The sequence below is a fragment of the Canis aureus genome, chromosome 6 (assembly GCF_053574225.1).
Source record: "Canis aureus isolate CA01 chromosome 6, VMU_Caureus_v.1.0, whole genome shotgun sequence".
In the NCBI taxonomy this organism is placed as follows: Eukaryota; Metazoa; Chordata; class Mammalia; order Carnivora; family Canidae; genus Canis; species Canis aureus.
This window is the reverse complement of record NC_135616.1, coordinates 53,300,474-53,326,127: the sequence shown is the minus strand read 5'-3', so window position 1 is coordinate 53,326,127 and position 25,654 is coordinate 53,300,474. Positions and strand designations below refer to the sequence as shown.

At 35.9% G+C, this 25,654-nt stretch overlaps 1 protein-coding gene, 1 long non-coding RNA gene and 1 pseudogene across 10 annotated transcripts in view; 1 reads left to right on the top strand and 2 right to left on the bottom strand.

The window, feature by feature from the left end:
* LOC144316139 (uncharacterized) overlaps positions 1-15,779 on the top strand; it is a 339,579-nt gene extending 323,800 nt beyond the window's left edge. Inside the window, exon 3 of the long non-coding RNA XR_013381966.1 lies at positions 15,694-15,779. This is a non-coding gene — a long non-coding RNA (uncharacterized LOC144316139). The remainder of the gene's footprint in view (positions 1-15,693) is intronic.
* The window catches only part of MROH9 (maestro heat like repeat family member 9), a 98,970-nt gene continuing 77,524 nt past the window's right edge, over positions 4,209-25,654 (bottom strand). For 5 of the 8 annotated variants that reach the window (XM_077901643.1, XM_077901644.1, XM_077901647.1 and 2 more), the window contains 7 exons: positions 19,702-19,843; positions 17,158-17,330; positions 12,211-12,363; positions 11,993-12,109; positions 11,294-11,396; positions 6,034-6,096; positions 4,209-4,486 (listed from right to left, as the gene is read on the bottom strand). In XM_077901643.1, the coding sequence (XP_077757769.1) occupies positions 4,287-4,486; positions 6,034-6,096; positions 11,294-11,396; positions 11,993-12,109; positions 12,211-12,363; positions 17,158-17,330; positions 19,702-19,843 (951 nt within the window). In that variant the 3' untranslated portion in view covers positions 4,209-4,286. The remainder of the gene's footprint in view (positions 4,487-6,033; positions 6,097-11,293; positions 11,397-11,992; positions 12,110-12,210; positions 12,364-17,157; positions 17,331-19,701; positions 19,844-25,654) is intronic. The other 3 variants (XM_077901648.1, XM_077901649.1, XM_077901650.1) reach the window with 3 other exon arrangements.
* On the bottom strand, positions 12,234-15,835 carry LOC144316136 (spermine synthase pseudogene; annotated as a pseudogene). Its single transcript, XR_013381962.1, has 2 exons — positions 14,222-15,835; positions 12,234-12,363 (listed from the first exon to the last, which is right to left on the bottom strand). The product of XR_013381962.1 is annotated as a spermine synthase pseudogene (transcript).

Sequence of the window (25,654 nt, the reverse complement as noted above, 5' to 3'; positions counted from 1 at the left end):
TGAACTCCAATAAAAAAAAAATAGATCCATAAAAGGCAAATACAATGGTGTAATGATTAAGAACCCTGGGTCTGGAGTCCCTGAGGTCAAATACACTACCTACCTCTCCCCTAAGGTGGTGATGATTTACATAACATTTCTGAGACTCAGATTCCTTATGGGTAAAATGGAAGCAGTAATAATAGCTAACCATTAAGATATTTGGAAGAATAAATTTGGATTGTGCAAGTAAAGCACTTTGTACAGTGTCTGGCATATAGCAGTCAGTCAATTTTATAATCTATTATTATTACTTTGTTTGAGGAAAGTAGGCAGAGTGTGCTATGGGAACACATTGAGAGTTAGAGAAGAGATCTCCGTAGGAGGATATTTTCTTCCCTGACCAGGCACCACCATTATTTTGTTGTACAAAATAGAGGCCAGTTGCCATTTCTGGAATAGTGACCTCACTGGGGATTTCTTGCATCCTCTCCAGCTACATGGATATCAAAGCTAACAAGAGTGTATGGTAGTGCCTTGTCTGTACAATGGGGCAAAAATATCTCTTTCCCAGGGTTATTGTGAAGAAAAAATAAAATAATCATAACAAAGTGCCCATCACATAGCAGGTGTGCAAAAAATGGTAGTCCATTTCTCTATACCAGTATATGGGCTACAACAATGTGCTTGGTCAAGCTCTGACTGACTCTACTCTTTTTTTTTTTTTTTTCTTTCAGGGCTGACTCTACTCTTAAGCATTATTACCAACATATGTTCCCACCTAGTATCAGAAAACCTGGTTATGTGTTTATTAATTAATTCAATCATTCATTCATCCATGTAATAAATATATATTAAATATTATGTGCCAAGCCCCTGTGGATATGGGCTGACCAAGTAGACATGATTCATGGCTTTACAGAGCTTACATTTTAGCAAAGGGATCAGAGTGTAGGCAGCTAATCATAAAATAAATTACCTTTTCCATTAATTTGTTCCATAATTATCCTGATTATTATCCTCGTTAATTATCCAAGTTATTGTGGTTAGTGCTACAAAAGCATAGGGGGTTCTGTGGAACTCTCAAATTGATTTTGAGCTGGTGCTTGAAAGATGGGAAAGAACTGACTGGGTAATGATGAAAGCACTGTGTTTCAGGCATAGGAAGAGCATGAGTGAAAGCCCTAATGCAGGGGTCATAAAGTGTTGAGAAGGCCAGTGGTTATGGAGAGCAGGGAGTGAGGGGTGAGTGCTTTAGGAACGTGGCCAATGATGCAAAGCTACATCCTACATAGCATTAAAGGTCACGTTAACTATTCCCATGGAGAAGCCAAAAGATAGTGGGAATAACATAGACATATGACGACGAGAAACATGCTATTTATAACTACAACTTGCCCTCAAGAAAGTAGGATCTTTTTAAGATATTCCTTTATGTCTTCAGAACATATGGAAGATCAGGGTATCCAGGTTGGAGTTGGAAACTATAGAGAGTCAACTCACAAAACAAAGTGAAAAGAGCTCATAGTTCCTGGGGAATCAGGAGACTCTAGAGGGTAGAAGAGATGGGAGGGAGAAAGTGGAAAGAGAACCAGGAGGCTGCACAGTAGATTGAGATTGAGGATGGGGGTGACCTGACAGACTTTAAAGAATTTGTCTAATATATAAATATCACAGGATAGCATATCTTTTACAGAAACTTCAAACCTCAAATTTTGTATAAATTTCATTACACTCATTGCTCTGTTTGTTTTTTGGAGTGGGGAGGGTTATATTTTGTTTTGTTTTGTTTGTAGAAATCCAGGGATCTTAGTTTTCTATTTCTGCTCTGTCAGATTTAGCACAAACTTAGTGGCTTAAAACAATATCAACTTATTATCTTACAGTTTTGGGACTCACATGTTCAAAATGGGTTACATAGGGCCAAAATCAAGGTGTTGGTTGGATTGTTCTCCCTCTGGAGGCTCTAGAAGGAAATCCATTTCCCTTGCCTTTTTCAGCTTCTAGAGTTGCATTCTTTGTTTCCTGTTCCCTACTTCTATCTTCAAAGCGTGTTGAATCTCCAAAAATCTCTTTCCTCTCTGACCTCCTACCTTCCCTTATAAAGTCCTTATATATATATATATATGTTCATATATATATATATAAGCCTCCTGGGTAATCCAGTATAATCTCTCCATCTCAGGATCCTTTAATTAATCATGTTTTTATAAAGTTCCTTTTGCCATGTCAGGTAACATACTCATTGATTCTGGGGATCAGGAATTGGAAACTTTAGGAAGGTTACTAGTAAGCCTATAACACTTAGGCATTCTGATAGTTCAGAAGATGAGCAAGGAAATTTGCCCTGATTTTGAAAAATGAGATCTGGAATATCTGAGTACTTTGAGGTAATATGGATTAAAGGGTAAATTAAAATTATCCATTCTTTCATTATTTTTTAATATTAAATAACACTCATTAATATCTGAACATTTTTATTGAAGCACAAGGATATGTCCTGTTAGCATTTCATTCATTTGGCATGTATTCATTAAGCATCCATTAGGTGTCAGGCACTGAGGTTCCAGAGTACATAACCAATGCTGTGTAAAAAGCAACATTTGCCTTTAAGAACCTTCAATTTTGGGCAACCTGGGTGGCTCAGTGGTTTAGCACCGCCTTCAGCCCTGGTTGTGGTCCTGGAGACCTGGGATCGAATCCCATGTCAGGCTCCCTGCATGGAGCCTGCTTCTCCCTCTGCCTCTCTCTCTCTCTCTCTCTCTCTCTCTTTCTCTCTCTCTCTCTCTGTCTCTCATGAATAAATAAATGAAATTTTAAAAAGTACCTTCAATTTTGTGGAGCAGGAAAAGAAAAAATTAGTAATTTCACTATAGGCTGGTAAATACAATGAAAGCTACACAGAACATTAAGGCAAAAAATAGGAGCAACACTCACCTACTTGATCAAAGGGGTCTGGAAAATGCATCTCAGATACATGAGCCAAGGATCAACTAGAGAGGCAGAATCAGGGATTTGACTGCAAGCAATTGCAGCCTAAGTAGTATTTGCAAGGCTGTTGTCTTCACATTGGTGCTGGAGCTTGAAGTCTGTAGGGCATGCAGTTGGTAAAGGAAGGGGAATGCAAAGTGGGGATAGGAGAGGACAGGATAGAGCCCACAATCTTGGAACTGTGTTAATCTCCTATGGCCTTTACCATTGATGGTGTTGATGATGTGCGTTTCTCATAGGAGAAGCTGGTATCCTTTGTCAACAGAACTAAAACTACTGGCTCAGAAGTCAGAGAAGCTAAAGGAGGACCCCAGGGCAGATGCAGTGGTTGCTGCCCTACACCAGCGAGGTGGGCCCGCAGAGAAGTGAAAACACACATGCAATGCAAGTTGACGCATTAAAAATACAAAACACTTGAATCATTGGGGGCTTTCATCTAACTACAAGTAATTTCCTGTGACTGGAGGAGTTGATGTTAGAGAGGGAGAGCAGGCTGAGAGGAGATTATGATGAGAGGAGTGAAAGATGAGCCTAAGCCACAGGTCAAGCAAGATCACTGAGGACTTTCTGATGGGTCAGGACAGTGTTAGACTAGATCCTGAGGGCAATGGGTCACCACTATGACAAGTTACCCAATTTTTATTTCAAAAAGTTTAAAGTGATTAGCATGGGATCATCTTCCCTTCAGGCCTCAGGACTCCCTGTTTTTGCCTTGCCTACCTGCGTCCATGACAAAGTCTCCAGTTTCCCCTCAACACTTTTCTTGCCTCAGTGACTCCACCTGGAATACATTTCCCTCCTCCTTCCATTCAAGTTTTATTTCTTCCTTTGTGAATACTACTCTAGGCAGTATTTGTCCCAGCAGGAGGGAAATAGCCACAGTGTGTATCACTAGACTGTGGCCTGATAACAGGAACCTTGTTTATATTATCCAAATGTCCCCACTGCCTAGCATAGTACCAGTGTTCAATAGATGCTTACTGATTGGATCTAAATCCAAGCGCTTCTCATCAAACACTTTGCTTATATACTTTTCAATTTTATTAGTGGGTTTGATGAAGTAAGTCCTCTGATCACTGTCAAATATAGAAAGGCAATGGATTTCTATATTTGAATAGAGAATTAAGTAACAGGAAAGGCTTTTAGCACCCTTCAGAAAAGCATGTGCATATAGACTCAAGTTATCAAGAGGGAAAGGAAAATCATTTCTCTTCTGAAATATGCTTCAAGTCAGAGAATAACTTCTCATTCTTTACCAAATAAGTCATAATTCACATCTGGAAGGAGTTCCTTGTCATTCTTGGTTTCCTTAATCTTCAGAGACTGTCTGCCAGGTTGTCAGGCCAGTTATAAAGAGGCTTCAATTTTTTTAAGTATATAAGGCTAAATAGTCTTCGGAAGATTTGTTTAAAATTTGAGGAGGTCAATTTAAGGGACATTTCCTTAAAGTCTCTGTAGGTAATTTCTGCCAACTCCCTGATCACAGGGTCTTCATCTCGAAGCACTGGGTCAATAGCTGTAAGAGCAGAAAGGTCTTTAGTTCAAGACATCTCTCTCCTGGTCTAGAAGCACTACAACCTTTCAGAGCACTACAACCTTTCAGAGTCTCTCCTTCTCTTCTCTTGACCCCCCAATTTTCATTATTTTGACTAGAAGCATCCAGGAAGTTTTATCCACTATCCCCACCAGACCTCGATAAAACAAAAACAAAAGCAAAAACAAAACAAAACAGGAATACTCACAAAATATTTAACAAATGCCTATCATGCGCTAAGTAAATATATATAATATATATATTATATCATATATATATATTCATGAAGAGGTTCAATAGTGCTCATAATAATGAAAAAAAGTTGGAATCAGTCTCAATGTTCAGCAACAGGGAACCATGTAAGAATTAGGCATATCATAAAATGAAATAGCACACATGTTAACATGAACCCATGTCTCTTGGCATGAACATATATGAAGAAGTGAAAGAGTTATACAACACTTATGATAGTTAAAAAATAAACATCTAATAGCTTTTATTCTTTAAATATATCTGAGATAATAGATATACCAAAATGCTAATATCATTCTATCCAGTTATGGGGCTTGTGGGAGTTATTTTCTTCTTAACAAAAAGAAATAGAGAGAGGAAATCAGGACAGATGTGGTAAAGAGAGAGGAAAAGGAGAAGGAAGTGAAGGAGGAGAGAAAGAAGAAAAAGATTCTGAGGAACATGGAGGCAGAATTTCCGTGCTTAGAGTTTGCAGGCAGTCAATAAGTATGTATCAAATAAACGAGTGAATGGGTTAGTTAGCAAGTGGAAAAGAAAAGAGAATAATGATGTGTCAGTGTAGGTTCATCAGTTGTAACAAACATGCCATGGTGGGGAGGTGTGTATGTGGGGGCAGAAGGCATCTGGGAAATCTGTGTACCTTCCTCTCAGTTTTGCTCTAAATCTAAACCTTCTCCAAAAAATAAAGTCTATGACACACACACAAAAAGGAAGGAAGGAAGGCTGCTACCATTTTCTACCTCTGATCCTGGGGAGGATATAGAGGCTAAGAGAGAGATGCAAAAGATTCAGACATTTTGAGAGCAAACATTTTCCTTCTTTCATTCCATCTGGCGCAAGTGTGCATTGCTGTCCTCTAAAATTCTCTGAGGGAAGGGACTTTGCTTTATTTGCTGCTATATGCTCCACAGCTGGAATAGTGCTGTCACATAGTAAATGCCAGAAAAATATTTGTTGGATAGGTGAATGAGTGAATAAATCTTCAACTCTGTAGTTTTTAAAGGTTCTAGGATAATAGTTAGGTCTCAAATAATGAGAGGGATAGTTAGATTTAAGTGCACACATACACAGAAAGGAAGGGAAGAAAAGGAACGGGAAAGGAACCAGGGAGGGAAAAGAAGAAAAGATGCCCTCTAACCTAGTCCTTCCATTGATTCACCCTTACTCTCCTCTTCCCATCCCTCATACCATTACAGAACATATATGTGAACTGAATCACAAATAGTGAATTCACTTAGATTTATATATACAGATTTCACCATAACTTCAACACTTACCATCAAGCATGACTTCAATTTCTTCTCTGAGCAGTAAATGGCTGCCTAATTTTGTCAAGTACCCTGTGCACAAAGTAAAAATAAAGTTACCCCAAAATACATTATGAAAATGCATCCTCTATCTGGCTTCCTTTATAGCTTTCTCCAAAGCAAAGCATCTCTAGATTATCCTTAATACATCTTTCAGTGCTATCAAATAATTATTATTTAATGAAACTCTTTATTGGGATATATTTATGTGTATAAATGTGCACAAATCATAATTAGTCTATTCTCTTGCCTGTTTTTATATTGAGTTGTCTTTTATTTATACATCTGTAGGCATTTTTATTCAGGATACTAATCATACTAATCTTTTTAAAATGTTACATGACATAAATATCTCCTTCTACTTTGGGGCTAAACTTTTCCATTTGTATTTTTCCTAATATATTATATACATTATAGTATTATATATATATAACAGAAGCTCTAATTTTAATGCAGTCCATTCACCATCTCTTTATTTAGGGTTAGTGAATTTTGGAGTCTGGATAGGAAATCTTTGCTGTTTCAAGGTCATATTGATGTCCTACCTATATTTTCCTCTAGAAGCTTTATTGTTTTACCTTTTACTCATTGGGATTGTAGACTTAATTGTAATTATGCTGCATAAAGTAGGAGTCAATATTTTTCATATACCTGTGTAATTAACCCAGTACCATTAAAAGAAAATCTGTCCTTTCCCTACTGCTGTGCAGAGTCACTTATAAGTTGTGTTGGGGTCAGTGTTCTGGCTTCATTCTATCATCTTTGTCAATTTGATGAATGGAAACATTTCATCATTTCAATGTGCATCACTTTTTTGGATGAAGTTATGAAAATTTCACGTTTCTGAGCCAAATAATTTTATCATGTTCAGTGTCCATATTTCTAATGAGTTGTCTTTTCTTATGATTGTAAGGAAGAACCACCCTTCATTTGTGGTGTCATAAGTATTTCATCTCAGTTTGGTTTTTCACTCTGTTTATAGTGGTTTTTCCCCGTAGAAATATTTACTTTTTTCATAGATGGTCAATCTTTTCTTCTGGTTCCTAGATTTGACTTTTTACCTTGGAAAGATCTACCCACTACATTATTTTTTTAAAAAGATTTTATTTGTTTATTCATGAGGGACACAGAGAGAGGCGGAGACATAGGCAGAGGGAGAAACAGGCTCTCTGTGAGTAGCCTGATATGGGACTCAATCCCAGGACCCTGGGATCACAACCTAAGCCAAAGGCAGATGCTCAACCACTGGGCCACCCAGGTGCCCCTCACTGCATGATTATAAAGCAAATTCTCCCACACTATTCTAATTTTGCTTGTCATTATTATGGTTTTATTTTCAACATTTGAGCCTTTGACTATCTCGAATTTATTTAAAGTAAGAAGTAAGATAGGCATAAAATAAATTTTTAAAATTCCAGATGGTTCACCAGGTGTCCCTAAGCTGTATAAGGAATATTCTATATTTTCATCGTTGAAGCCAATGATTCATTTTAAAGTATTGCATGTTTTTATGGTTATTTCTGGATGGTATTTTGTTCTATTTGTTTTTCTATTCATTCCCTGTGATTTTAAGCACCGTAGCTATATTAATAACTGATACAGCTAGTCCTCTCTGTCTCTGTCTCTTTTTTTTTGTCAGAATTTACCAGATATTCTTGTGTGTTAAATTCTACATTAATTTTAGAATCAATATGTCACTTTTGAGAAAAGAAAGCCCTACTGATATTTATTTATTTATTTATTTATTTATTTATTTATTTATTTATGATTTTATTTATTTGAGAGAGAGAGAGGGAGGAAGAGGGAGAGAACACAGAGGGAGGAGAAGCAGACTCCTCGCTGTGCAGGGATTTCTCCTGGCAGGGCTCAATCCCAGGACCCTGAGATCAAGACCTGAGCTGAAGGCAGATGCTTAACCAACTGAGCCACCCAGGCACCCGCTATTGATATTTTAATTGGCATTTCATTCTGTGCATAGATTCCATGTACATTTTAAATTTTGATTCTTTCTTTCCCCCAAAATATTTACACCTTTCTATTTATTCAATCTTATTCATGTCTTTCAGTAGTATTTGCAAGTTTTTATTTCATAGAAATTTCATAGAAATATTGTGTATTTTAGTTTCTTTCTGAATCTCCCTTTCTTCCTTCAGTCTGTCCATATTTCTTCCTTCCTTGCTCATCTCCCTACCTACCCCGGGACTCTTTCTTTCTTGCTTTCTTTCCTTTCACCCGTCTTCCCTTCCTTTCTTCTTCTTTCCTCTCTCCCCTTTTCTTTCTACTTAGGATTTTGTAGACACAAGTCTACTGTATTTTAGGGTTGAATACTGAAGATTTACTAATGACAGATTTACTATTTTGTGATTTATAGATGACTTTTTTGTCTTCCCAAAATGCTCAAGAATTCATTAACTGTGAAGTTCCATAACTTTATTAGGAAATGTCTTAAAGTTGTATTCTGTATAAAATGTGTCTTGAAAAATTATTTACCACTTCAGTGTATTTAATCAAGTCTTTTTTTATTTCTTAAATTATATTTGAATCCTTTTTCTGTTCTAATAATTTTTCTTCTTCCAGGATATCATTTATGCGCATTTGCATTTCTTTTTGTTTTAAATATTTTATTTATTTATTCATGAGAGACACAGAGAGAGAGATAGAGGCAGAGACCTAGACAGAGGGAGAAGCAGGCTCCATGCAAGAATCCCGACGTGGGACTCAATCCAGGGACTCCAGGATCATGCCCCGGGCTGAAGGCAGATGCTCAGCTGCTGAGCCACCCAGGCATCCCTATGCATTTCTTTTTAATTTAAATTCAAGTTAGCATATAATGTAGTATTTCAGAAGTAGAATTTAATGATTCATCACTTATATATAAACACCCTGTGCTCATTACAAGTGCCCTCTTTAATGCCCATCACCCAGTTACCCCTTGCTCCCACCCATCTCCTCTCCAGCAACCCTCAGTTTGTTTCCTATATTTAAGAATCTCTTATGATTTGTCTTCCTCTCTGTTTTTATCTATTTTATTTTTCCTTCCCTTGCCTTATGTTCATCTGTTTTGTTTCTTAAATTCCATGAGTGGAACTTCATTTTTAATACAAAAATCATAATCATATGATATTTGCCTTTATCTGACTTACTTTGCTTAGCATAATACACTCTAGTTCCATCCACATTGTTGTAAATAGCAAGATTTCATTCTTTTTGATCACTAAGTAATATTCCATTGCATATATAAAAATATTTTATTATATATTTTACATATATATTATATATACTTTATTTTATATATTTTATACATACTTTATTTTATATATATTATATATACACACACACACACACACACACACACATATATAAAATCTTTATCCATTCATCAATTGATGGACATTTGGGCTCTTTCCGTAATTTGACTATTGTTGATAGCGCTGCTATAAACATTGGGATGCATGTGCCCTTTGAATCACCATTTTTGTATCCTTTGGATAAATACCTCATAGTGCAATTGCTGTGTCATAGGGTAGTTTGGTTTTTAACTTTTTGAGTAACCTCCATATTGTTTTTCAGAGTAGCTGCATCATTTTGCATTCCCACCAACAGTACAAAAGAGTTCCCTTTATTCCACATCCTATTGTTTCCTGAGTTGTTAGTTTTAGCCATTCTGACAGGTGTGAGGTGGTATCTCATTGTGGTTTTTATTTGTATTTCCCTCATGATGACTGATGTCTTTTATTTATCTTCCATATCTTTTACTGTCCCTTAATTTTTCAAACTGTTTTTTGCTGGTTTTCATTCCCTTTGCTAGCATTTCTCAGCCCTGTACCCCTTGTCTTTTACTAGGTTATCAACAATATATATTTTCTCTTTTGCTGGTCATAGTGTACTTTTTAACAACGCTTACATATTTTTTCTTATGCTTCCCCTCATACTTGGGAAGCTTATTTTTCCTGAGCTACCATTATCTCATCATATATTTGTGTGTGTTTGTAACTATATCTTAGATCTTTATATAAAAAAAATGTTTGGATTCATGGAAATATACATTAGGATTTTTATCTGATCTGCAGAAACATTTTCTAAACTTTCCTTTTTCTTTTTTCCTCCACTTCCCCCCTGAAAATATCTCTGTAGAAAGAAAATGCTTTTTTTTTCTTTATGACAAAGAGAGAGAGAGAGAGAGAGAGAGAGAGAAAGGCAGAGTCACAAGCAGAGGGAGAAGCAGGCTCCATGCAGGGAGCCTGACAAGGGACTCGATCCCAGGTCTCCAGGATCACACCCCGGGCCGAAGGTGGTGCCAAACCACTGGGCCACCAGGGTTGCCCAGATAATGCTTTTTTAAATTACTTATTTTTGGGTTTTGCAATATTATAGACAGAGGAGTGTTTGTGGAAAGTTCAGGGTAGGATCCAGGAGATCAGGAACTCTTTCTGGTTTGAAATAAAGCTCTTATGACACAGGGTTTTCTGTATGTTGTGTTCCCTTACTTCTCTAAGATCAACATAGATGAGGAGCTGTTGTGATGATCATAGTTTAGTTTGTCTTCTACCTAGACTGACAGACTCCTCTCTATAATACAACATGACTGTATTTCCTCAGTTCTTGGTGGCCCTGCCACTCCATAATGCCAAATAGGGTCAAGGAAAGGGTCATTATCAAATTGGGAATCACTTCCTGTCATTCCAAATAAAGGTTTATTAATTTTGATCTTTATGGTGAGAATCTAATGGGAAAAAACGTTCTGGTCAGGTTTGCTCAAGATCAAAAACTTTAGTTGTCTTCTGTTGGAATAATCCTGCATTTCCCTTCCCCACAACATTTAAAAAAACTGTTGGATTTGTTAGCTTTTCCTCATGTGTTGTAGTTTGTGGTTACAGACGTTCATATTTTATTAAAGATGGTATTTGTATTTTTCATATTCTTATTTTTGGGGTAGTGATTTTTAAGCAGTGAAGGGAGATAATTAGTAATAGCTTGCCACTATCTTAAAATTTGAGATTCATCCTGTTGGATACACTTTGTATAATAATTTTATCACACAGCAATACTCACTGCATTATAAAATAGAACTTTGTTCTAATAATATGCATTAACTTCTATTCATAGATATCATCATGGTAGGTGCTGTCCATCATAAAGAAAATTTATATTTTTTAAGAAAGACTTTCAGCTGCTACCCCATTCTGTACCTTTTAAGGAAATTAGACAATGAGGATTGAATTTTCCTTACCTATTAAAATAACTGATGCTCTTCTCAGATATATTCGGGAGCTTCTCAGGAATCCCAAGGTATCAGATATCAAATTTGTAATGTAGCTTTCATGAGAAATAAGCTGAGAATAAAATGAGAGAAAATACAAATAAAATGAGGGAAAATGAGGGAATTATTGGAAAACGCACATTTGCTCCCTCTGGAGAAGCTTCCAGAAAAAAGAGCTTGGTTGCTTATACCAAATCAGGACCAATTTAAAACTAGGGGATAGAAATCTCTTTACTTTTTTGTTTGTTGATGTTATTCAGTTGATTATATGATTCCCAAGCCCAACTTTGTGTTTCCAACCTTTATTAAGCATTCCTCCATTCCCACTTGTCTATCACTGCAGTTCGTACTAGTTTTCAGAAATGGTGGCAAAGTAATCCCAGTTTTGCTTTTGGTGATCTGAAATGCTGTTCCTACCTTTATAAGCATCCATACATCAAAGCAGGTGAGTTGTAGAAAGAAAATTAGAAATGATCAATGTCAGAGAAGAGGAAGTAGAAAATTTAATTTTTTTCTGGTCTTAAGCCCTAACTGTAATTACTCACATGTTATCTTCACAGTCCTTCTCTGGGATCCACTCTTGTCCCTGCCAAACCTTTCATCCCTTGGGATCTCCTTTAGAACTATTTATGTAACTCTTATGGTAGTAAGCACTGCGGGGTTACTTACAAGATTGTTACAGATGTTGAGCACCACCAGCTCAAAATTGTGATGTTTGTCCTTGAGCAAATACGATGTTGACCAATTTAATTCTGAGGCACAGATTTTCAATGTGTATTTACATGCCTGTGAAGTAGAAAAAGATAACTGAGGATCTGTCCATCTGATGTTACATAAAACACTGCAATTTTCTGCAGAACTAAGACAAACAAGATTGCAGGACTCACTTTAGCTACTCTTATCTCTGTGTCCTCCAAAAACAGGATCAGAGGCACCAAGCCTCCAGTAACCATATCATTCAGTATCCATGGGTACTGACTCATATCCTTGAGTAATTCACCAAAGTGGTAAATGGCCATACTCCGAATGCCTCCATTACTCTAGAATATGCACACAGAAAAAGGCTTCATTGGAAGATATCATGAGAGGTTTTTTCTTTATGCAGTGGGAAATCTGTATCTCATTTTTGTGTATATGTTTAAATATATTTACATGTATATATATATTCCATGTAGATATATGTACATACATATATATAATTATTATTATCATCTATTTTTATAAAAGATTCACCTTGGTCTAAGCAGTCAGCTCTTTATTAAAAAAATAAAGATGTGCTTACCAAAATTCAGAATGTGTTATAAAAATTCCCCGTGAACAGTGTTTCTTAAATTTAAGAAGGCAGTATTTAATAATGTCCTAAAAATATAAAATGGGATAATCCATATATCTTGGAAGTAATTTCTATAAAGGTACTTAAAGTATGGTAATATGGTGTATTCGAATACTGGAGGTCTTTGCAGACTGCCATTGAATAGCAATGGGAGCTCTTTACATACTGGCATAGAACTAGGTTTCTAAGAGCTTGCTTATGTCAGATAGGAAAGTTATGGGATTATAAAGAGCTAGAAGAGAAAAACTGGAAGTTAGAGATTAATTTTTAAAAATATAATACCACTTTTTAGTTTTTAGGAAATGTTCATGGGTTCATTAAATTTTTTCCCTTTTTGTTCTCAGGAATATATCAGATATATTCCCAACAAAATACAAATGGCTATATATGTCCCTTCCCAGGGGACATAAGAAAGTATATCAAAGCGGATCAAAGTGAAAACCTAAAGCAGTCATCATCAAATCACGTCCTAGGCACTGGAAAGCTGATGTAAATGAGCAAAGCTGGCATTTAAACAAAGCATGGAAATGAGGGAGGCTAAGACAAAGGAAAGCTCTGACCTCTCTCAGAGAAGGCACCCAGTTCCTGCAGATTGTTGCCAAGTAGGTTTGTGGGCTCCAATATTCTCAAACCTTCTGGAATTTCATTTACAATTCAGATTTCTGTGAGAAATCTTTCAGTTTAAAAATATTGGACTTATATTATTTGAGAGTCAAACTTATGACACCTGCAAGATGCATTCATCTGTGAGCTGTTTGTATCATTGGGCTACAGTAAGATATGCTAACCATCGAAAGCCTATCTGGACTAGTGGAAAGAGCTTTAAAGTGCCCCACACCTGCTGAAATCCCAGTTTCATCCCTCAAAGATTGAGTTATGCTTGAGCGAGTTATTATTTTTCTTAATTTTTTCTCATTTGCAATTTTATTATTTAAGATTTTATTTATTTATTTATTCATGAGAGACACACACACAGAGGCAGAGACATAGCAGAGAGAGAAGCAGGCTCTATGCAGGGAGCCTGATGTGGGACTCCATCCCGGGACTCCAGGATCACAACCTGAGTCTAAGGTAGACGCCCAACCACTGAGCCACCCAGGCATCCCCTCATTTGCAATTTTAATCAAAGTAATGATATGAATAGCAATATTCATAGTTTTTTCATTTCTTTCTTATAAGCACCACATTTTAATATCTAAGTCATCTTTTTGGTAAATATTAAGAACTTTCCTCCAGAACAAAACAATGATATTAATTCCTCCAAACAATCAAATATGAAGTCTACCAAAACAAAAACAAAAAACACTTCCCCCTTACAAAAAAATTATTGAAAAGCACATTCTAGGGGTTCAGTGCAAATATTTAATTAAATAATAATTAAAATAAATAAACAAATAAATAATTTTAAAAAAAGGAAAATTTGAAGGAATTCACAATCAATTGCCTGACTCATTTTGATATCATGTACAGCATGTGAAGGTCTGGAAGGCTATTTGTAGCACACATAATTCAGGAATACTGGTCTTTAAGGTTTAGCTTTCTTCCAAACAGTGTAAAATATCCACCAGTCTAAGTTTGAAGTAACATATAGGAACTCCTTCGAGAATTTCACAGGACAATACAGATGCCTGCTCTGTTCTTCATAGAGTGGCAGGGCTTCCCTCAAACTGACAGCCTCTGTAAAATATTTCCCATCTTGTTTCAGTACTTTCACTGAGAGGTCAAGTATCAGTCTGAGAAACTGTGGGATCTTCTTCTGAAGATATGGGGATTGGAACGGTTGTCAAACCATTAATCACATAATCAAACTCTCTCCCTTCTTTGATTTATCTCTTGGATACTGGAATACAGTTTTCTATTAGAATCTAAGAGCAATCTCCTTTAAGATTGTGTAAGACATCACCACATTTTTTTTTTCCATTTGTTTTTATTGAAGTTCGATTTCCCAACATATGGTATAACACCCAGTGCTTATCCCATCAAGTGCCCACCTCATTGCCCATCACCCAGTTACCCCAAAGCCCTGCCAACCTCTCCTTCCTCAACCCTTTGTTCCTTTCCCAGTTAGGAGTCTCCCATGGTTTGTCTCCCTCTCTAATTTTTCCCACTCATGTACTTCTTACATTGATCCTTCTGAGCAATCTCTACCATAGTGACCATCTTTGGTTTTGGTTTGACTATTTCATCTAATATGCCCCATTTCTGCCCCCCGGGAATCAGTGCCTCTTTGCCACTTTAGTCTTTTCCCACTGCACAGATGGCCTGGGTATACCCAAATCACTCTCTGCCAGAGTAACATCCCCACTAAGGATGAGGAGATTTCCAAATTGCTTCAATCGTAGGATTTTAATGTTTTCATAAGGTGATTCTCCATCATACACCACTTCATCTATGTCTTACTCAACCAGGTGACCATCAGCGGTGGGCCAGAATCTCTAGATCGCTGCTCCTGGAACCGCTTCACCCGTCCACTACTGTTTTGACTCAATTCTTTCATTCTTTCTTCTGTGTTTTCAAAAGACTTGGTGATAACTCTGAAGGTCTGACAGTATCAATCCATGTAGGTAAATTCTCAAATTAGTAAAGCTGCCATTTTTGTTTATGTAGGTCTCTAAATAACTGTGGTCTTGCCAGGTGTGTACTGACTCCGTCATCCCTCACTCCTGGAAAATGGACTGGCGGCCTTTTGGAATGGTTTCACCATCAGCTTTAGTGTAGAGCTTGAAGTCCATCGTGTATGTGGTCCTAGTGCTCTAGGGTGGCAAAGTCCTTTGTGGTGCCTGAGGGAGGCCGCCGCCAGAGACTGGAGGCTGCATGTCTATCATTTGTTTTTCTTTTCATATGAAAAAAACACAGTATTATAGTTTCATTAATATCCTAATATTTTTCAAACACTCTACCTCCAAGGAATGACTTAAGGTAAATTGATGTTTGGTAATTTTCTCTTCTCTCTGATTTTGTTTCTTTTCATTTGGTGTGGTTTGATTATTATTTTTTTTTTTTTAATTTTTTTTTTTTTATTTTTTATTTATGATAGGCACACAGTGAGAGAGAGAGAGGCAGAGACACAGGCAGAGGGAGAAGCAGGCTCCATGCACCGGGAGCCCGACGTGGGATTCGATCCCGGGTCTCCAGGATCGCGCCCTGGGCCAAAGGCAGGCGCTAAACCGCTGCGCCACCCAGGGATCCCTGGTTTGATTATTTATTGAGTTTAGTTTATGTTTTTTTTTTCCCCTAAGTGATTTCCTTTTGAAAATAATTTTTTACATGGATATTCTAACTACTTCTTAGCTGTATGAACTTGGCCAAATATTCACTTCTCTTTGCTTCATTTTCTTTGTATGTAAACTGGATGATAGTAATAGACTTGTTTAGAGAATTATGTGAGATAGTGCATGTAAGTCCCTTAGAATAGTGACTAGTCCTTAGTAAATGCTCAATAAATCCAGCCACCATTATTATCACTATTATCATTACATCCTTTTGAAAATAATTCTTACCATTAAATTATTTCTTTCTATAGCTTAATAATATTGTGCCCTTCTTCAATGAATTCTGAATAATTAAGTACCTACAAATTTGGGGAAAGTAATTTGGTATAAAATAATTCTCTGATTCACAAACAATTCACTATAGAATTCTTTAAAAATAAATATTCCTGGGCAGCCCCAGTGGCTTAGCAGTTTAGTGCCACCTTTAGCCCAGGGTGCGATCCTGGAGTCTCAGCATCAAGTCCCTCGTCAGGCTCCCTGCATGCAGCCTGCTTCTCCCTCTGCCTGTGTCTCTGCCTCTCTCTCTGTCTCTGTCTCTCATGAATAAATGAATAAAATCCTTTAAAAAAATAAATATTCCATATGGCATACCAAAGTGTCTTTGCTTATTAAAATATGTTACTATCAGACAACATTTCTGGAATACATTCACCATATAAAACATGTTTTCAAAATCCACAACTTTTTGATGAAAGACCTTTTAATTCGAGTTTTATAGGATAATAACAAACACTTTGGGGGCATTACACAAGTCATCTCTAATGCCCATAATATACCTGCTACTCTCTCTATTTTATAGGTGGGAAGACTGAAGCAGTAAGAAACTGAATCACTTGCTTTAGATTTTGCAGCTAGGAGGAGCCAGAATAGGGATTTGAACCCAGGCAGTCCAGATCTAGGGTTAGGTAAGATTTAGCCCCTAAGCTACAATTCCTCTTTCATCCAAAGACAGAGGCTACTCTTTGATTCTCCTTTCTCATGGACAAACTTTTCTAGGTTCTCATAGAATAGTTACGTGTGTATGTGTGTGTGTGTGTGTGTGCATATGTGTATAACTATATAGACAGTACTTATTTGACTAATATTGCCTCTGGAGAAGAAATGGTAGCTCTGAACAAAATAACTATCCTCTGTTGATTTATTCTGAAATGTAGTATCATTGCCTCAGCTGGGGCTTCAGATTAACTATAAAACTTAATAATTTTACATATCTAATTGTAGTAACTCACATGATCCATCAGAGGATAGTAGCTGGAAGCAATTCTAGTAGACAAAGAGGAATAGGTAACCTTGTTCAATTTTCCTAAAAGTTTTCGAAGGGTGAGTAAGGCCCAAATTATAACAGTCTTGTCTTTTGAAAAGAAGGCATCTAAGATGGATATTAATAAGCTGCGGACATTTTCTACCTATATATAAAAGAGGAAAATAGTTGGATTTTGGAATGAGGAAACACACACGTCTGAGTTTGGGCAGCGTGCAGTTCTGTGCTTGGCTTCTCTCTCAGAAATCAATTGTCAAGAATTTTGTAAGCTGATTGTTAGAACAGACTTATAGAGAACAAACCGATGGCTGCCAGAGGGGAGGTGCGTGGGCGATGGGTGAAACAGGTGAAGGGGATTAAGAGTTCGCTGATCTTGAGGAGCCTTGAGGAATATATAGAATTGTTGAGTCACTACATGGTATGCCTGAAACTAATATAACACTGTAGGTTAACTACACTGGAGTTAAAATGAAAAAGTCACCATTAAAAATAAGTTTTAGAAGTCTAGAAAGAAATAAAACAAAGTAATAAATATTTGAAACTTGTCAGTTCCTATTTCTTTTGCTCCATTTTACTCTTATATACCCTTGTTGTTATTTACATGTATTATATCTGTATCGCAAGAATATTACATAGTAATGCACTACCATGCATCTCTCCCCAGTTCTATGTTTAATGATGTCCCTTTGATAGCTTGAAACCAGCCATGATGAGAATACACCAAAGCAATTAGTATTATTTCCAGACAGCTAGGTGTTAAGCATTCACCAGCACACCACACGCAGTATAATCTCTGAACCAGGTGTTGGTGACGTGTGAACTTGAGAGCCAGGTCATGGCAGTCAATTGCAGATCAGAGACAACAGAATATAAAGCAAGGTGAAAAGGAGACACCAAAGAAGAGAAAAAAAGGATGGAAAGAAAAGAAGTAAAAGAAATAAACAAATACTATTTGCCAAAATAATAGCCAGAGGCCTTCTGTCTGGCTGAAAATTTGTTTTTACCAATAGATAGTATGTGACCTCAACCCAGATCACTGTTGCTCTTTTACTCTCCTACGTAAACTTGACACAGAATCTTCTTTCAGTTGTTAATAACATTGGGAAGAACACTAGACAATGCAATAAATAACTCTTATTACTAAAAGAATGTACACTGACTTCTGTGATTTATTTAAAGCAAGCGGACAATGGCTCATTTCATTCTAAATGCAAAATGGGTGCCCAGTGACAGGCTTTTAGCTTTCAGAAACAATGCTTAATAGATAAACAAGGATTTATTATTAAATTTATTATTAATCCAACAATGATTTATGGAATCAGCATAACTCCATTATGTAAATTATGCTGGGACAGGTGAAATAGGTGATGGGGATTAAGGAGGGCACTAGTGATGAGCATGTGTGATGTATGAAAGTGTTGAATCACTAAATTTGTTTCACCTGAAACTAATATTACACTGTATGCTAATTAATTGGACTTTAAATAAAAGGTTTTAAAAAAAGAATTTATAAGAGAATTATAAAACATGCTTAGATTCAGTCTTCTTGGAAGTCAAGAAGTATTCACATGACTCACTAGGCAAGAGAGTAAGACAGTGGTTCTCAAGTTTGAACTATTAGAATCACCTGGAGGACTTTCAAAAACACAAGTTGGTGGGCCCCATCTCCATGATTTCTGATTCCACAGACCTGGGGAAGGGTCTGACAATTTATATTTTTAGCAAGTTTCTGGGAGATGCTAATACTGCTGGTTCAAGTATCATAGATAGAGAACTATTGTTCTAAAGTATTGTATAAGCAAATGCTCATAGTGGGTGTGGCTCTGAGAAAGATGGGATTGCCAAATCAGAATATTCAGCAGAATTTGACTTGAGCTGATAAAGGAGACAAATGTGAATATGTTTGAGCAGAGGAAGAACATGCTGTGAGTGGAAGAAAAAGCTTGAGCAAGTGCTCTGGGATAGGAATTAATGTGTCAGATGTGTATGTTGGAGGGGAAATTAACTTATGTGTGTTGTTTAGACTCTAAGCAGAGTTTGTGTAGGGAATGGCGGTCCGTTCCAGGGGCAATGAATGATTTTCTAGGAAGAATATAAACACACAGTGATTAATCTACTGAATCTACTTACCACACCTTTCATTCAACCAGTTTTCTTTCTTTTTTTTTTTTTTTAAGATTTTATTTATTTATTCATGAGAATACACAGAGAGGAGAGAGAGAGAGAGCGCAGAGACACAGGCAGAGGAAGAAGCAAGCCCCATGCAGGGGGCCTGACATGGGACCCGATCCCAGTCTCCAGGATCACGCCCTGGGCTGAAGGCGGCACTAAACCGCTGAGCCACCTGGGCTGCCCTTCAACCAGTTTTTTTATTGATAAAACATCAGGATTTGTAATTGTTTTAGCCTTAGAGAAACTGAGAAATATCAATGTTTTAACAGTAAGGATCTTGACCACTATCAAATCTCAGATTGCCTTTGATGGTGATGGCATTCACAAATCACACACTCACGTGCCTTATTGATAACTGGCGCCATACTGGCAATTTTCTGAAGGCTCAGCTTGCTAACTGCAGGATTGGGATCATTGACCCAGTTTCTGAAGAGAACCAAAAATTCTTCTGGGAATGGGTCTTTGAAGAAGTTATTCAGAAGCTGAAAGAAGAGAGTCAATATGTTTATAAGCAGAGTAAAGGCCAATGCACAATTTCTGCTTCAGTAATAAAAATTATATGTATCATACCCATATTTCCTGTATTCTCTGGAAGGAGAAGTAGCAGTCATAATAGGAAATACATGCATATATATCTGTATATATCTACAGTTGACCCTTGAACAACACAAGGTTTGAACTGCATGGGTCCACTTATATGAGGATATTTTATACCACAATATTATAAATGTATTACTCTTCCTCTGATTTTTTAAAGTAACATTTTATTTTCTCTAGCTTACTTTGTTTTAAGAATACAATATGTAATTCATATAACATACAGAATATGTGTTGTTTATGTTGTTAGTAGTTAGGCTTTGGGGGAGTTAAAAGTTATATGAGGATTTTTGATGGCATGGGAGTCAGTACCCCAACCCCTATTGTTAGCAGTTAAGTATATACTTAAAAATTGTTTTTTTCTCTCCATTGCTGGAAACTTAGTGACTCAATTTAAATTACCTCCTTCTCCCAGAGTATAGTTGGGTGGGTGAGTTCCTTGGCAGTGAATGTTTATGTACTAGAAGGCTATGCCTACTATGGGCCAGGCATTCTGCTAGTAAATGGGAATATAGTAGTAAGCAAAACAGTCCCAATTCATAATCTTGTGGGGTTTATAGACTAGCAAGAAAGACTGATACTATACAATGATTCTATACTATACTATACTAATGAAAAGAGAGTTGCTAATTGTGATTGGTACTAGGCAGGGCAGATGGGCCATGATGTGGAGGCCGGGTTATGGAGTTTTAGTCTTTCACAGCTAATACTCAAAATGAAGATGTGATTACTATGAGCTTTTTATGAATCTAGTAACTAGCAGCCAAAATATACATATTTTTAAAATGTCTTAGAAACACAAGTGAAAGTTTTATAAAAAAAAAAAGATTTCAATAATTTAAAATATCATGAAGACAGAACAAGTACACAGAAAAATAGAGAGCAAGGAAGCAAAAGTGAGAGGGGAGGACAGATCATATATCCTTTTCAACATTCCAAACAACTTTCACAAAAATTAATCAATAAGTTCCCTAAAGTTATCTTTAGAGAAGATCATAAAAAGATTTTTTGAAATCAAAAAAAGATTTTGATCAAAGATAAAAAATCAATAACTTCCCTAAAGCAAATAATTTAAAAAGCACCTTTAAAAAATCATGGTGTTGGGAAGCCCGAGTAGCTCAGCGGTTTAGCACTGCCTTCAGCCCAGGGTATGATCCTGGAGTTCTGGGATTGAGTCCCGCATTGGGCTCCCTGCATGGAGCCTGCTTCTCCCTCTGCCTCTCTCTCTCTGTGTGTCTCTCATGAATAAATAAATGAAATCTTAAAAAAAAAAAACAAAAAAAAAACCATGGTGTATATAATAAAAGAAGAAACCAAAAAGAAAATTTAAGCGGAAAAAGGAGTCTATAAGCCCTAACTTAAGAGAATTCTCCTCTATTTTGTAGATCAAAATTATAAATCACAGAGGAAATCAAACATACAAAAAAAATTACTGCAGAACAATAAAAATGAAATAGATGTTTACACTGTGGTTAGAAGTAAATGCATAACTTGACTTTATTTAAAAGTAAATGTTAAAAATGAATAAATTTTTTATTTCCTGAAATTGCAAGAAATAAAACATCATAAGAAATGAGATCATGTTAAAGAAAATTGGTATAAAAAATAATAAAAGTAGAAACAGAGGTTATGGACTTAGGAAACAGAAAAACCATGGAATTTTTAAGTCTAATGCCTGTGCTTAGAAAAAGAAAAGCATGCAAATAGACCAATTTTGTTCAACATAATACAAAAAAGTAGAAATAAAATGAGCAGTGAGTAAAAGGGTGTGAAAGAGGTTAAAAAGTTTACAAGAAAGTTGGATACTTGTCATTTGGATCTTTTGGGGCTGCTTTTCTATATTACAGATGCCAGGACTTTGTCCCAGTCATGAGGCAAAGAAAATTAGATAATTGAAATCGATTAGGAACAATGGAAGACTGATCATCATTGCTATGTTCTTTCCAAATATTATCAAAGTTAGTTTTTTTTTGAGTGATCACCACACATCAAAACGTAAAGGCATATTTTCCATTTAGAACTAGTTACTAATCTGTGGGTGATAATTTAGTACTATGTGAATATCCTTTTCCAACAATCTTTTACTCAATGGTTTTAAAATCTGTTGATAATATTTTTTATTTAGTTATCACACTGGGACTTGCATGGTAGTGTTCCATGTCTAGCCTTCCCTCTATGTTTACTGGCTGGCATCTGTTTCTTGGTCTCTCTCTCTTCTAGCTCTCCAAATTTGAGTCTCAGCAAGAACTCAAGCATTAAAAAAATTTTTTCCAAACTATTACAATTATTTGCAGTTATCCCTTCTTTTGATACTAAAATTTGGTCAATAGGAGCCCCTTCAACTTGGTTCTCATGTCCTTTTGACATGACCCATCTATCTCTGAACACCTTTTTGCTTGTGGAAAAACTAGATGTCCTAGGCTTATCTTATATTTTTCTTGCCCTTGAAACGAGCCATTTCTTCGAGGGTACAAGGTTCCTTTTAGCAAGTAATGATATTTGGCAACCATTTAGAAATGAGTATGAGAATGTATTAATTTTTATTGGAATATCATGCCTTCTTGGCCTTTACTTGAACTAAGAGTTATTTTATTTTATTTTTTAGTCATGAGTTATTTTTGACAATGTTGATATATTCAATTCAAATTTAATATATCAGAGTTCATATTAACTTTTTACAGTTTTATGTTTGCCTCATCTTTCTTTTGCTTGGAAAAACTTGGTGCCAATAGTATTAATATATTTGCTTGTCTGCTTTCTGTTATATAAAGCATGCTATAGTCTTAAAATTATGTCATCAATATACAATATCCATAAAACTCCTCAGTAAAAGGGGGGATTTTTTTGTAGATTTTTTTAATCCTTAGACTATATTTCACTAAGGATATATATAGTCAAAGCACTATGTTCATAAGCTACTTGATATCCTTCACAAATGTGTGTGTGTGTGCGTGTGTGCATGTGTGTGTGTTTATATCTGAGGGAGAGACATAGATAGGGAACCATCCAATTCACTGAAAAAAACACTAAGGTCATAAATAAATGGACAAAGGAGAGGTCAGACTATTCACAAAATGGAACTTTAAAGGCCATGGCAAAAATATACAATTCAGGAAAATAATTTGACCAGAGGTAATAATATGTTATCTATTGTTTTTCATACATCAGGATCATATGCCTGGAGAACTCAAGAATTAACAAAAATATTATTATAATTATTATTAGAGCACAAAAAAGTTTGTCCCATTTAAGATAATACAGTTTAATTTTCCTGAACATCCAGCAATAATGAGCTTGAAAATGGAATGAAAAAGGCTATATTTGGGGAACAGTATGGAGATTCCTCAGAAAATTAAAGATAGAAATATCATATGATTCAATAATTTCATTACTGGGCATTTATCTGAAGGAAACAAAAACACTAATTCATTTTTAAAATTTAAATTCAATTAACATATTACTAGTTTCAGAGGTAGAGGTCAGTGATTCATCAGTCTTATATAACACCCAGTGCTCATTACATCACATGCCCTCCTTAATGTCCTGCCCCCCACCCCCTCCCCTCCAGCGACCCTCAGTTTGTTTCCTACAATTTAGTCTCTTATGAATTTATTCCTTCTCTGATTTCATCTTGGTTTATTTTGTTCTCTCTTCCACTATGATCCTCTGGTTTCTTTCTTAAATTCCACATGTGAGTGAAATCATATGATAATTGTCTTTCTCTGACTGACTTATTTTGTTTGCATAATACTCTGGTTCCATCCACACATAGTTGCAAATGTCAAGATTTCATTTTTTGATAGCTGAGTAATATTCCATGTGTACATATATCACACCTTTATCCATTCATCTGTCAATTGACTTCTGGGCTTCCCACAGTTTGGTTATAATGGTCATTGCTATTATAAATATTGGGGTGCAGGTGCCCCTTCAGATCACTGCACTTTATCTTTGGGGTAAATACCTAGTAGTGCAATTCCTGGATCAGAGGATAGTTCTGTTTTCAGCTTTTTGAGGAACCTCCATACTCTTTTCCAAGGTGGCAGCACCAGCTTGCATTCCCACCAATACATGTACCCTTGTTTATAGCAACATTATTTACAATTGCCAAGATAAGGAAGCAACCCAAGTACTCATCTACAGTTGAAAAGGTAAAGAAATTGTGGTATGCATGTACAGTGGAATATTATTCAGCCATAAAAAGATAAGATCATGTCATTTGCAACAACATGAATGAACCTAGAGGGTATAATGCTGAGTGAAGTCAGACAGAGAAAGACAAATATCATATTTTCACTCATAACTGAAATCTAAAAACCAAAACAAATGAATAAACATAAAGCAAAATCAGATTCATAAATGCAGAGAACAAACCGATGATTGCCAGAAAGAAGAGGGGTAAAGGGATGGGCAAAGTGGGTAAAGGAGAGCAAGAGTTACAAGCTTCCAATTATGGAATGAATAAGTCATGGAAATAAAAGGTACAGCACTGGGAATATAGTCAAGGGTATTGTAATAGTGTTGTGCAGTGACAGATGGTAGCTGCACTGGTGGTGAGCACAGCATAATGTATGGAGTTGTTGAATCACTATACTGTATACCTAAAACTACTGTAACATTGTGTGGGAGCTATCCCAACAAAACAAAACAAACATGAAAACCTATACCAATACTGATACGTAATAAAGATAAATTTGAGAACCCCCCCAAAAAGAATACATTTGCAATAACAGTTTAAAATAATATAAACTAATTAATAATCCCCAAATTAATATGTAACATTTATATGAATATGACAAAATATTAAATTAAAAAAAGAAGTGAAAACATAAAAATACCAAACATTCCTGAGAAGCTTATAGCTTTAACTGCAATCATAGTTTCAGTGAAAGGTTTTTTTCTTTTAAACCTGGCAAAATTATTTTAAAATGCGACTAGGAGGATAAACATGTAGGAAAGACTAAAGGTATTTTGAAGAGAGTTGAGGGAAAGGTGCTTTGCAAGGTATTAACATTTTTTTTGCAAACTGCCATAATTCAAGTGTGATACTTCCACTGGAATGAAAAAATAAATGGAACCTAACAGTATACTCAAGGGCAGATCCTAGTGTGGGTGTGTGTTTGCATGTTTGTATATGAAACTAATAATAAAGGTAGTGTCACCAGTGGGTAGTGAATTTAAGGCTTACTAATTAAATGATGCTGGGAGAGGAAGTTAATTATTTAATGAAAACTTTAGTTTCAGTGAAAGACTACGGTGTACCTCATGATATACCATGTAAAAGTCATAGGAAACAACATTACATGTAAGAATTCATTAAAAAATGTATAAATATGAATGCATTATAAATGAATATTTATCAACTCTTCGGCCATAGTTGATTTTTTAATGCTAAATTTTTATGAAAAAAGATCACATTCCATAAAAAAAATTAAAAGGAAAACAAAAGACTGGGTACTGATTCTCAACAGGTATTATAAACAAAGGTATAATGTACTTAATATCCTTCACAAATTTCTGTATATGTGTGTGAGAGAGAAAAACACTATAATAAGCAAATGGGCAAAGAAAAGATCAAATTGCTTAGATTATGGAAATCTAATTTATGAATAATTATATTTTTTAAATGTTCAACCTCTCTGAAAATGTAAAAAATTAAGGACAGATCAAATCACCCACAAGACATCACATCTACC